This window comes from Geotrypetes seraphini, chromosome 19 (assembly GCF_902459505.1).
Source record: "Geotrypetes seraphini chromosome 19, aGeoSer1.1, whole genome shotgun sequence".
Taxonomy (NCBI): Eukaryota; Metazoa; Chordata; class Amphibia; order Gymnophiona; family Dermophiidae; genus Geotrypetes; species Geotrypetes seraphini.
This window is the reverse complement of record NC_047102.1, coordinates 25,780,050-25,793,086: the sequence shown is the minus strand read 5'-3', so window position 1 is coordinate 25,793,086 and position 13,037 is coordinate 25,780,050. Positions and strand designations below refer to the sequence as shown.

At 41.3% G+C, this 13,037-nt stretch overlaps 1 protein-coding gene across 1 annotated transcript in view; it reads left to right on the top strand.

Moving 5' to 3' along the window:
• OTOG (otogelin) overlaps positions 1-13,037 on the top strand; it is a 275,602-nt gene that overhangs the window by 29,042 nt on the left and 233,523 nt on the right. Inside the window, exon 8 of the mRNA XM_033928785.1 lies at positions 10,307-10,428. Coding sequence (XP_033784676.1) covers positions 10,307-10,428 — 122 coding nt within the window. The remainder of the gene's footprint in view (positions 1-10,306; positions 10,429-13,037) is intronic.

The window sequence follows — 13,037 nt, the reverse complement described above, 5'->3', positions numbered from 1 at the left end:
CCAGATTTAAGGCCCTCTTTTACTAAGGTGCGCTAACCGATTAGCGTGCGCTAAACGCTAACGCGTGCATGTTAGTCTGTGGACGCGTTTAGCGTGCTCTAATTCGATTAGCGTGCACTAACAGGTTAGCGCACCGTAGTAAAAGAGGGGATCAGTCTTTTAAACGCACACTGTTCTTTTTAGTAAGACTGATCAGAATCAGATGGCACAATTGGATATTGTGTACGATGGGTTACTCGTATGAGTGTGAACTTTACTTTTACTTTTTGGCGTTCCTTTCATTGGTTTTATGTATTTATTGTAAGCCGCCATGACCTTCTGCATCAGCGTGGTATCACATGAATAATAAACATAAACATACTCTTGAGATAGCTGTGAGCGAAACAGGGCCGCTGTTGAACTTTGCTTTTTTGGTTTTGTTTGCTGCTTCTTTGCCCTTCTTGTGTTGAACTGCTTTTCGTGCTGGATTAATTTAGTCGTATGTGTTCCCGTATTCAAGAAGATGTGGTTGCACATAGGAACAAACTTTATTTACATGCTGTTTGTGGAGTTTCTGAGAGACTGACCCCCTCTTTTACAAAGGCGCACTAAGCGTTTTAGCGCAGATTTCGCGCACGCTAAATCAACACGGGTGCTAACCACTCACGCATCCACAGGATAACAAACATGGATTAGCAGTTAGTGCAGGGGTGTCCAACCTGCGGCCCCGTGAAGTATTTTGTGCGGCCCTGGTCGAGGGCGATGCGGTGTTTTCCTCCGCTGCCCCCGGGTGTTTACCGTTTTGCCGGCTCCCTCCTCTGTCTTGCGGCAGCGTTTGCACATTTGTGGAGCCCCAGAAAATTTTTTTTTGCCAATGCGGCCCAGGGAAGCCAAAAGGTTGGACACCCCTGATTTAGTGCGTGTTTAGCACACGCTAATATGTAGCGCCCGCTAAAAAGCTTAGCTCACCTTTGTAAAAGAGGGGGGTAAGGTGCGCTAATCGAATTAGCGCGCGCTAAACGCTAACACGTCCATAGACTAACACGCACACATTAGCGTTTAGCATGCGTTAAATCGATTAGCGCCAGGGCAGGATTAACCAATAGGCCAAGTAGGCACGTGCCTAGGGCCCGAAATGGTCAGGGGGGTCCGATGAAGGAGGGCATCAACATTATTTTTTCCAAACGGTGATGGGCCCCTCCAGCATCGATTGGCAATGCGGGCCCCCCACCCCGATTAGCAACACAGGCCCCACCCCGATTGGCAACGCGCCCCCCCCCTCATCTACGGAAAGTAAGACAAGCAAGCAACGTGGAACTGTAACCGTGCTGCTTGCCCAAAGCTTCCCTCTGACGCAGCTTCCTGTTTCCGCCTGGGCGCATGGTGGGGTGGGGCAGGGGGCCCAGTGTACTTGTGTGCCTAGGGGCCCTCGATGAATTAATCCTGCCCTGATTAGCGCACACTAATCGGTTAGTTCACCTTAGTAAAAGAGGACCTTTGATTAAGTCCCATGTTACATGACTTGATTGTGCTGAATTATGTGGGTGCATTTATCCCGAGGTCTCTTGTTCGCCACTTTTTTGGATGTTGCAGTGGACTTATCAGGAATCCATACTGTTTAAATGTCATTTTGAGTTTCTGAGTTATATACAGTATAGTTCTTGTGACTTTTGTTGCTATTGGAGGCCATTCCGGCCTTGATCCTGACATGTTTTTGTCATTTAAATGACTCACCTTCAAAAAGATAAACAGGATGGAGTCCAAAGGGTGGCTAATAAAATTGTCAGTGGGTTTTACCATAAAGCATATCGAGACAAAAAAATCTCAATATGTATACTTTGGAAGAAAGACAGGAGAGGGGAGGTAGGATGGAGCTGTTTAAATACAGTACCTCTGTGATATAAAAGCACAGGAGGTAAATCTAATTGAAAGGAAGCTCTGGAGTGAGGGGGGCATGTGCATGAGTCGAGCCTCTTTCATTTGAAAGGAAACTGCAATGAGAGGATGTAGGATTAAGTTAAGAGGTGATAGGCTCCGGAGTAATCTAAGGAAATACTTTTTTACAGAAAGGGTGGTAGATGCATGGAACAGTCTCCCAGTAGAGGTGGCGGAGACAGAGAGACTGTGTCTGAATTCAAAAGGGCCTGGGGTAGACACTTGGGATCTCTCGGAGGGAGAAAGAGATAATGGTTACTGCAGATGGGCAGACTAGATGGACCATTTGGCCTTTATCTGCCATCATGTTTCTATGATATACATGAAAAGGAATAGACTGAGGAGTAATATAAGGAGATACTTCTTTACAGAAAGGGTGGTGGAAGCATGGAATGGCCTCCTAGTGGAGATGAAGACTTTATCTGAATTCAAGGTGGCATGGGACAGGCATGTGAGATCTCCAAGGCAGACTGGATGGGCTGTGTGGGCTTATCTGCTGTCATCTTCTATGTTATAACCCAGTGGAATAAAACTGGGAAGGATCACTAGATTAAGAAAATTGGCAGGATGGCACTGCATTGAACATTTCTAGTGATGGAAGCCAAAATATCAGTAGTTAGTGCTTCTTCCTTTTTTAACCTAAAGTTGCTCCACTGAGCATGATCACTTTTAGACCAGAAAGATCTGTTAGTCTTGCACAGATTTGTACTCTCAAGAATAGATTATTGTAGTGTAGTGGTCTTCTAAAATATCAAATTAGGAGACTCGTATTGAATAAAAAGGTCTCCTTTGTTGAAGGAATTGCACCGGATACCAGTGGAATTCCAAATTCAATTTAAGTCAATTTGTTTGGTATTCATAGTCTTGTAGTTGGAAGGTCCACTGTATTTGAAGATTGTTTTGAACCAAACAGAACTTTGCTCTTTTCAAAAACGTATCTTGTGTGTGTTTTCTGAATGGCTTAAAATTGCAGTCAGCAAAGATGAGTGCCTTTGGAGTGATGGGGGTCAAGATTATGGGACTCTTTGGCCCTCTTTTACAAAGGCACGCTAGGCGTTTTAGCGCGGATTTAGCAGGCTAAATCAACACATACGCTAACCGCTAATGTGTCCATAGGATAACATGCACGTGTTTAGGGGAGATTAGGGGAGGGTTGTTGGAGTGGGCAGACTTGATGGGCTATGGCCCTTTTCTGCCGTCATTTTCTATGTTTCTATGTGTTTAGCGTGTGCTAAAAAGCTTAGCGCACTTTTGTAAAAGAGAGGGGGTCTATCATCCACTTTTTGTCACTTTCAATCTTATATCACATTTAAAAAGAATTGAAGTGCATTTTAAAAAATTTGGCTTTTAAGTAAAGTAGGAGCTTCTGTTTTTGATGTTATGATGACTGCTTCCATCTATATTTTTAGAATTTGTTACTTGCCTTGAGCTTATTTGTTGAGACAAGGTAGAAGGCTTGGTAAAGTAAAGTATAGCAACCAGGCAGTGGATTGAATAGCTGCATTTTGGCTACAGCCAGAGCCCACAAAGAGGCAAGATAGTCAGTACAGATACAGACTTGGGTACAAGCACTAAATGTTGGGGTCTAATTCAGCCCACTGACCACTGTTTGCTGAATATTGCCTGGCAATTTATAATGAGTGAAGAATGAATGGTAGGGGACTTAAATATAAAAATGACATCGCTGGCTTGGCATTAAGCCTTCTCTACACCCCTGTACTTCCATAATGGGAATACTCTAGGAAAACATTAATAATTGTTACAGTGATATATTCTAATGTTATTTGTACATTTGTTTGCTCTTGGGCATCTTATACCAGAAATATAAATAAACTATATTTAAAATGTGCATACTTCTACCGCTTCCCCTGAGACTGCGCATTGGAAGAACTAGAGGCATGAATCGAGCTTACAGGTTAATCGATTTAGGAGTAAAAGAGTAAGTGACCAGCTGCACAACAAATCTAGAAAATAAAAGGACCAATGCGGCTGCTTCAAATAAAGCTTTATAAAGAATCAATAAAATGGTGGTTCCATGTTTATATATCTGGACTTCAAAACCAATTGTAAAAGCAGCCCAACATAGTAGATGACGGCAGATAAGGACCTGAATGGTCCATCTAGTCTGCCCAACCTGATTCAGTCTAAAAATTTGTTGGGTTTTTTTCTTCTTCTTATCTATTTCTGGGCAAGAACAGGTTTCAGTGTCCACAGTTCCTGCTTCAGGAGTGAATATTACATTAAGATATTGTAAACGTATATTACCTGTTGATGGTTATTTTAGATGTGCAGTACCTCGATTGATGAAGACTAATGTTAATGATATTATAAATGTATACTATCCATTGATTTCTTACAAGGCACATCAATCTCCCCCCAATTTGTTTTGAGAAACTCACTCAAAATCAAGGCATAGGAAACAGCTTATACTCTTCAAGCAATATCCATTACGTTTCTCAATAACTTCTCTTAGCTGGTCCTCAGCGGACTCAGTAAAACTTTCATAGTCTCTGGCTTTATGTGTCAACTCTTCATCGGTACTTAGGAGTCTGCAGTTTGTTTTTTGTTTTTGCTTCAACTCTTCATCGGACCATTTAAATGTTTATTTTAACTTAAAGTATAATTATTTCTTTATTATTTTATTTTAAGTAGATAGTGAAAAAGTACTTAGCTTGGTGGTCAGTTTTAGGGATTTTAGGCCCTGAAACTGACCACCAAGCTAAGTACTTTTTCACTATCTCTATAAAATAATATAATAAAGAAATAATTATACTTTAAGTTAAAATAAACATTTAAATGGTCCAATGAAGAGTTGACACATAAAGCCAGGGACTATGAAAGTTCACTGAGTCCGTGGTGGTGCCACTGAGGACTAGTTGAGAGCAAAATAAATCCTGATTAAAGAATAATTTAAAAAAACGCAGAATTTTTAGTTGAAAATCAATTTGCTCAACTCAAACAATGTACAATTTTGAGTCCTACTAGTGACAATGCTATTAAAAATGCCTCGTTCCAGCTGAAAATGCCATTGATGATGTATGTCATCTCCTCAAAAATGCCCCGAAATGCAATAAATTTATTAAAAATACAGTCCCACCGGGAAATCGCAGGTGATTTCCTGCATTCTGCAGTAATACGGTAAATTCAATGCCAGCATCATATCCACCGACTGGCATTGAATTTCCGGTCTTTCATTGGCCAGCTGAAACATAGTTGACTAGGCCAAAATTCAGCAGCTGGCCACTGAAGTTAGCAGGCAAACTGCTAAGTATTTGGTTTCTGATTTTAATCTGGAAATTCAATGCCAGTGGCTGGATACAACCCCAGCACTGAGTATCTAAGTTCACTGCTGACTCTCGTGCTCTGAATATCGGCCCCCCTCAGTGCCTCAAAGTAAGGCATGTTAGAGAACTTAAGTGTGTAGAAACTGCACAGGAAATGCTGGTACTTTTGGTGATGAATCCGTGTTAAGTGCAAACCTGCCCCTAGCATTCCTAAAAAGTTACTACCGTATTTTCACCCATATACCGTGCACACGGGTATAGTGTGCGGGGAACACAAATTTATGTAAAAAAAAATTTAATATAGCGCGCGCACGCGTATACCGCGCATGCTAAAACCTCCTCCTGCCTACTCCGAACCGGCATCCTCCCCCCCACTCGCTTACCCACATTTTACAACTTTTTTTTTGCAATCCGATCCGGAATCCCCCCTGCGAACCGGCATCCCCCCCCCCCCCCCGCTCGCGTCACCCCCCCCCCACGATCCTACATCCCCCCCAGCACCGCAAAACATCTCTTACCCGATTGGGCACCAGCACCAACACCAGCACCAATGCACAGGATGTGCCAGTGCCAGTGCCCGAAGATCCTCCCTCGTTGGTTTGGGCTGGGCTGGGCTGGGCGGTGCGGTGCGGGAGAGATCCTCCTTCTTCCTGCGCCGGGCTGGACTAGGCTTTGAGCATTTGCGCATGCTCAAAGACTTCTGGTCTCGCTCTCTTGAGCATGCGCAAATGCTCAAAGCCTAGTCCAGCCCGGCGCAGGAAGAAGGAGGATCTCTCCCGCACCGCACCGCCCAGCCCAGCCCAAACCAACGAGGGAGGATCTTTGGGCACTGGCACTGGCACGTCCTGTGCATTGGTGCTGGTGCCGGTGCCCAATCGGGTAAGAGATGTTTTGCGGTGCTGGGGGGGGGGATGTAGAATCGCGGGGGAGGGGGGGGTGACGCGAGCGGGGGGGGGAGGATGCCGGTTCGCAGGGGGGATGTCGATCGGATTGAAAAAAAAAAGTTGTAAAACGCGCTCACGCGTATAACGCGTAAAGTTATGCACGGTTTGTAAAATCGTGTATAACGCGCACGTTATATGCGTGAAAATACGGTAATTACTTCAAATTAAAAATTTATATATTTGCCTATGCTTTTGCACAGAATGCTCAGAATAAAATCTTTCTGGGTCTATCAGTAGCAATAAATCTCAGGGACAGTGATATTATCAGCAATTTTGTTCAATCCTGGTTCAATGCCATAACCATCAGTTCCATGTGCGAGTCTCATTCATTAAACAAAATTTACATTGTTCAATATAAAACTGGAAAGATGGTAGATGGTCTCAGTTTATATGATGGGGATGATGGCCATATTAATCAGGAAATATTTGTGTGAACTGACCCATAGGGCAGCTGCTCCTTCACTAGTGTAGTCAAGGAACCATCACACAAGTTCTCTTTGGAAAACAGAAAGTAGATTACATTTTACAAATAATAATTACTATTAAAAAAATGATTGCATTTTGTGATGAATAATGACTACTATTTTATGCTACTCTGGTTGATTGAACATGCAGTAAACATAACAGAAAAACAAAAAAAAAAATAATGCCGTAACATCTGGAAGAAAGCATACTGTACACTAGCAGCTCTGAGTGAATTAGGAGAGACAAAATTACCAGGGCACCTTTACAAAAGTCTGTGAATGTTCTCGGTTTACAAGGTGCTAGGTCCTCCAAGTAGGTGTTAATTGGTTCCCATATCAGGACAGTACAGTGTTTTCTTGGCAGCTTTCAGCTCATTCTTGTAAGTCAGACAAACAGTATTTCAACACAATGGAACATTAAGAAGACCATGCACTGCAGCATGGATTTGCAGTTTTGCTCTCAGTAAGCAAGGTAAAATGTAAACAGCTTTGTAAGTGAGCTATAGAGATCAACTGTAATACAGAGCAAACTGAACAATATAGTCAAGGTTAATTCCTGCCTAAAGTGCAGGATTTCTTGAATATATTTCCACAATGGCTGGGAGGGTGTAGATGGGCTGGAGCAGGTTTTAACGGAGATTTCGGCAGTAGGAACCCAAGCACAGTACCGGGTAGAGCTTTGGATTCTTGCACAGAAATAGCAAAGAAGAAAAAATAAAAAATAAATAAACTTAAATTGAATCAGGTTGGGAAGACTGGATGGACCATTCGGGTCTTTATCTGCCGTCATCTACTATGTTACTAAAAGATTTTGCCAGTGGACATTCAAATAACATAAGAACATAAGAATAGCCTCACTGGGTCAGACCAGTGGTCCTTCAAGCCCAGTAGCCCATTCTCACGGTGGCCAATCCAGGTCACTAGTACCAGGAAAACCCTGGCCTAATATACCAGCACCTATCAGCATCTAACTTTAATGTAAATCATATTTACTAAATTTCAAATATAAACAAAAGAGTAAAAAAATCATTTCAAATGCAACAAGAAGAAAAACAAAATTTACAGACCAAAATTTACTGGACCAAGGCCTAACCATGAAAGACCAAGTGGACTCCCTAGTCAGAAAGGGGTTTTTTACTCTCTGGAAACTTAGGTCCATTAAAGCATACTTTGACGCTTCATCATTCAGAATACTGGTACAATCCCTAATACTAAGCCATCTCGATTATTGTAACATTGCCCATATAGCAATCTCCCAGAAGAACATGCAGAGACTACAACTGGTACAAAATGCGGCAGTCAGGTTGATCTTTGGGTTGAAGAAGTCCGATCACATAACCCCTTCCTACCAACTCTTGCACTGGCTGCCAATGGAGGCACGTGCAAAATTCAAGCTGGGATGTTTCTGCTTCAAGGTACTATCCGGTCTAGCCCCTAAATATATAACTGACCTCTTCTCCTTCTCAACCAACAGACATAAGAGAAGTACACACCTGAAGTTCGTCTCCCCATCGGCTAGAGGATGTAAATTTAAGAGACACCGTCAACATCTTCTATCATATCAACCAGACCTGGAAAAACTAATTATACACGCAAATAACTATGGCGAATTTAGGAAACACCTAAAAACATACCTGTTCTTGAACTACCTACGTAACGAATCTGTACAATTGCTCCCATCACAATCTCCCCTAAATCTGATCCCGTAAACTGTTAGCCACTAATCTCTAACTATGAATGTTCCATTCAATTTGTAGCATCTTTCTAATCATTGTAAACCGCATAGAACTTCACGGTCCTGCGGTATATAAACTGTTGTTATTATTATTATTAATATACAATAAACATTATCATTAAAAACAAATATACTCAATTCCCTCCCCTTTTTCCCCCATTTTAGAACTGTAATTACATATTAAATAATATGCGACTGCGAGTGTGTGGTATTAATGTATCTAAAGAAGGTTGCCAAATAGTAAAAAATTGTCTTCCATGTCTAGTGTCCCATACTTTCCATTGTTAAAATGTGTAACATTCTAGAACGCCAATGACTAAGGGCTCCTTTTACTAAGGTGCGCTAGCGTTTTTAGTGCACGCTAGCTGAAAAATTGCCGTCTGCTTAAAAGGAGGTGGTAGCGGCTAGCGCGCATGGCATTTTAGCGTGCGCTATTCCGCGCGTTAAGCCCCTAACGCACCTTTGTAAAAGGAGCCCTATATGTTGGTCTTAAAGGTCCAATCCAAAGATAAAGTATGACTTTCAGACCTGATAAAATTGTTCTTTGAAGAAAGCCTTTTAGGCCTCTTGGAATAGGATGTCTAACATCAAAAATCCAAATTATATTATAACTATTGCAATGCCAATCAATTTTCCACCTTTGCTCAACTTTAGAAAAAACAACATTCCAAAATTGGCGTATCAAAGGACATGTCCAAAACATGCGAGATAAATTAGCTTTAGGGTGACCACATTTCAAACAAGAGCCTAATGTAGCAAAAGTCGCCCTATAAGCACACCAGGGAGCAATGTATATTCTACAAATAAATTTATAACCCATTTCATAATAGGTGATATCAGAAAGAAGACCATATAAAATCTTTAAAAATCTTTGAATATGGAATCCCTGAAGGTGAATCCCCAACTCTTCATTCCAAGCTTGAGCTATTTTATTGTAATCTAAATTGGGAGAAAGATTCACTAATGAATGTCAAAAATATTTAAGGGGCACAATCAACTGGGCATCTAACCAAAATAATTCTGAAAGAGCATCATAGACTTTAGCATTTAGTGACAATGAAGGTAAGGAATTCACAAAATACCTCAACTGCATGTAAGAATATATATCCAATTTAGACCATTTATAAACAGTACGTAATTGTGATAATGTTGGTAAATTACCCTCTTCAGTTAATATCTGGTAAAAATAGAAAATATTTCCTCGTTTATTAGATTGAAAACCTGCAGATGTTATACCAGGTAAAAAAGAGCCATTTCCACAAATAGGTAAAAGTGGTGTAGTTCTAAAATCAAACTTCAATCGATTACATATCCTTCGCCAAGTGGTTCTCAAAGGAACAATTTAAAAAAATAAAAGGATTTTTCAGAACACCTGTAGGTGTGATTCTATAAACAGTGGCTATATTTGATTGACATGTGGTAGGCACCATTTCCCTAGACACCTACTGACCAGTTAGAGGATGTAAGCTCAAAAGACACCACCAATACCTTCTCTCACACCAAGCAGCATTATGGGGTAAAGATCTAGAACAATTGCTCACGCCTTCCACTTATGGAGAATTTAGGAAACGCCTAAAAACATATTTGTTCCTGATGTTTCTAGACAATTGACCTGTACAATTCTTTCTCTTCAATACCGATTCCCTTGAATTGTTAACCTCTATCTTTCACCTCTGTTAAGTTAATTCAACTTGTACCATCTTTTAACCTTTGTAAACCGCATAGAACTTCACGGTCCTGCGGTATATAAGCTGTTATTATTATTATTTAGACTATTGATTATTTAGCATCATCAATAGCTTATTTAACCTGTATATTTTCATGGAAGCCCTGTTTGCTATAGAGAATTGCTTTACATTTGTGAATTTTATACTTTTTCAATTGTTATTTAGCAAAGCAGGTTTTATAAAGTGCTCTGAAACTGTTCTCTCTTTTTATTTCACTTTCAATAATCACAACCATTAGATTCACAATGATCCACAATGCAGGATTTCTCCTTATTCCTGTAAACGGTCTGTCAGTCTGTTTTTCGCTGGGGATGGAGAAATAAAGTTGGAACGCCATGATGTGACTTACAAAGGCCTTAAGTAAGTTCCTCTGTTTTCTTTCCATATGAGCATGTTTTTGAGGCATTTTATGTTAATGAATGATTATTAATGCTAGATAGAATTTAACATCCCTTATGTATCTCTGAGCATTATAGCTATACCTTCATATCATCAAGATATGCACAGCATTATATACAGTACACTTCTCAAGTTTCAAGTTTATCCCACTAATTAAAAGCCTAAGCAGTGTACAAAATTATACAAAAATTTAAAATTAATATGGGGTGTCACATACAGACTCACAGACTAAGACATGGGATGCAGGACGGAGGCTGTGAATTATAGACCGGTGAGTCTCACATCGATAGTGAGTAAGCTTATGGAAACACTAATCAAACGCCAACTGGATACGATCCTGGACAAGGAGAATCTACGTGATCCCCATCAACATGGTTTTACAAAGGGAAGGTCCTGCCAATCAAATCTGATCAGCTTCTTTGACTTTGTAACAAGAAAGCCGGATGTAGGGGAGTCCCTGGATGTTGTGTACTTGGACTTCAGCAAAGCGTTTGATAGCGTCCCACACCGCAGGTTATTGAACAAGATGGGTGCGATGGGATTGGGTGAAACATTAACCGCATGGGTTAGGGACTGGCTTAGAGGTAGACTTCAGAGGGTCATGGTAAACGGTACCCTCTCCGATATGACGGAGGTGATCAGTGGAGTGCCGCAGGGCTCGGTCTTGGGCCCAATCCTATTTAACATCTTCATAGGTGACTTGGCAGAGGGGCTTCGAGGTAAAATTACATTATTCACCGATGACGCCAAACTATGCAACATAGTAGGCAAACTACAACACCGTTGAGGGGATGGTATAATATAAACCTCCCCTAAATGTCATTTAGGGGAGGTTTATATTATACCATCCCCTCTACGGTGTTGTAGTATACATTCTTCTATAAGTATCCACATATTTAAGCCTCACATAGAAATACATAGTAGGCAAAAGCACAACAGATGAAAGCACAGTTTCCAACAAAAGCTCAATGCCCGACAGTATGAAACAGGACCTACTCCTGCTGGAGCATTGGTCGAAGACTTGGCAACTAAGTTTCAATGCCAAAAAATGTAAGGTCATGCACCTTGGCGGCAAAAATCCATGCAGGACTTACACCCTAAATGGTGAGATCCTAGCAAGGACTGTAACAGAACGTGACTTGGGGGTGATCATTAGCGAAGACATGAAGACTGCCAATCAAGTGCAGAAAGCTTCATCCATGGCTAGACAGATCTTGGGCTGTATCCGCAGAAGTTTCGCCAGCCGTAAGCCCGAGGTCATAATGCCGTTGTACAGATCCATGGTGAGGCCCCATCTGGAATACTGTGTACAATTCTGGAGGCCGCATTATCAAAAAGATGTGCAGAGAGTTGAGTCGGTTCAGCGAATGGCCACCAGGATGGTCTCAGGACTCAAGGATCTCCCGTATGAGGAATGGCTGGGTAAGTTGCAGCTATACTCACTCGAGGAACGCAGAGAGAGAGGAGACATGATCGAGACGTTCAAATACGTCATGGGCCGTATCAGGGTGGAAGAAGATCTCTTTTTTCTTAAAGGTCCCACGGCAACAAGAGGGCAACCGTTGAAAATCAGGGGTGGGAAATTTCATGGCGACACCAGAAAATATTTCTTCACCGAAAGGGTGGTTGATAGCTGGAATAATCTTCCACAACAGGTAATTGAGGCCAGCAGCGTGCCAGATTTTAAGAAAAGATGGGATTGGCTTGTGGGATCTCTTCATGGAGGTAGTAAGGGGGTGGGTCGTTGGAGTGGGCAGACTAGATGGGCCGTGGCCCTTTTCTGCCATCATTTTCTATGTTTCTATACAATGTCACACATATGGTAAGGAGAGGGAAATACAATGATTGATAGGACAGAGATACAAAAAAGGGAAAGCACAATAGGGAAGGAACATGCTCTTCATATGTAGTAGGGATGTCAGTACACTTCTCCCTCCGTATTCATGGTTTCACTTATTCGCGATTTTTCGCATGCTGACTCTTTCCACCAAAATTACGTTATGAGTAAAGTACTGTACCTATAAAAAGTTTGGCACTTACCAGCTTTCACCCTGAAAATCGCTCTTTCCCAGCTTTCACAATCGCTGCTATTATTTGCGAATTTTTTTTTCTTTTCCCGCCAGGTTACACCTGGCTGGGCCTCCGCCTGAGTGGATCACCGGACTTGATGGACCTAAGGTCTGATCCGGAGATGGCAGTTCTTATGTTCTTATTAAAGGATGGCTGTTACAAAAAACCCGCGAATAACATAAAAAGTTATTCGCAGTTTTCCTGTATTCGCGGTCATGTTCCGCCCCTAACCACCGCGAATACGGAGGGAGAAGTGTAGTAGGAAGTATTTATAAATTAAATGTGTATTTAAACAGAAAAGTTTTTAGATTAGATTTAAATTTGTTTAGAAAAGATTCTTTATGAAGGAATGATGGTAATGAATTCCATAATGTCACAGTTACTGAGAAAATTGATTTGCGCGTAGTATCAGAGACTAAGTTTGATTTGCACATAGTATCGTACCTAAGCATGATTTAAATTAGTTTGCTAAATATTTTGAAAAAAGATGAGTTTTCAAT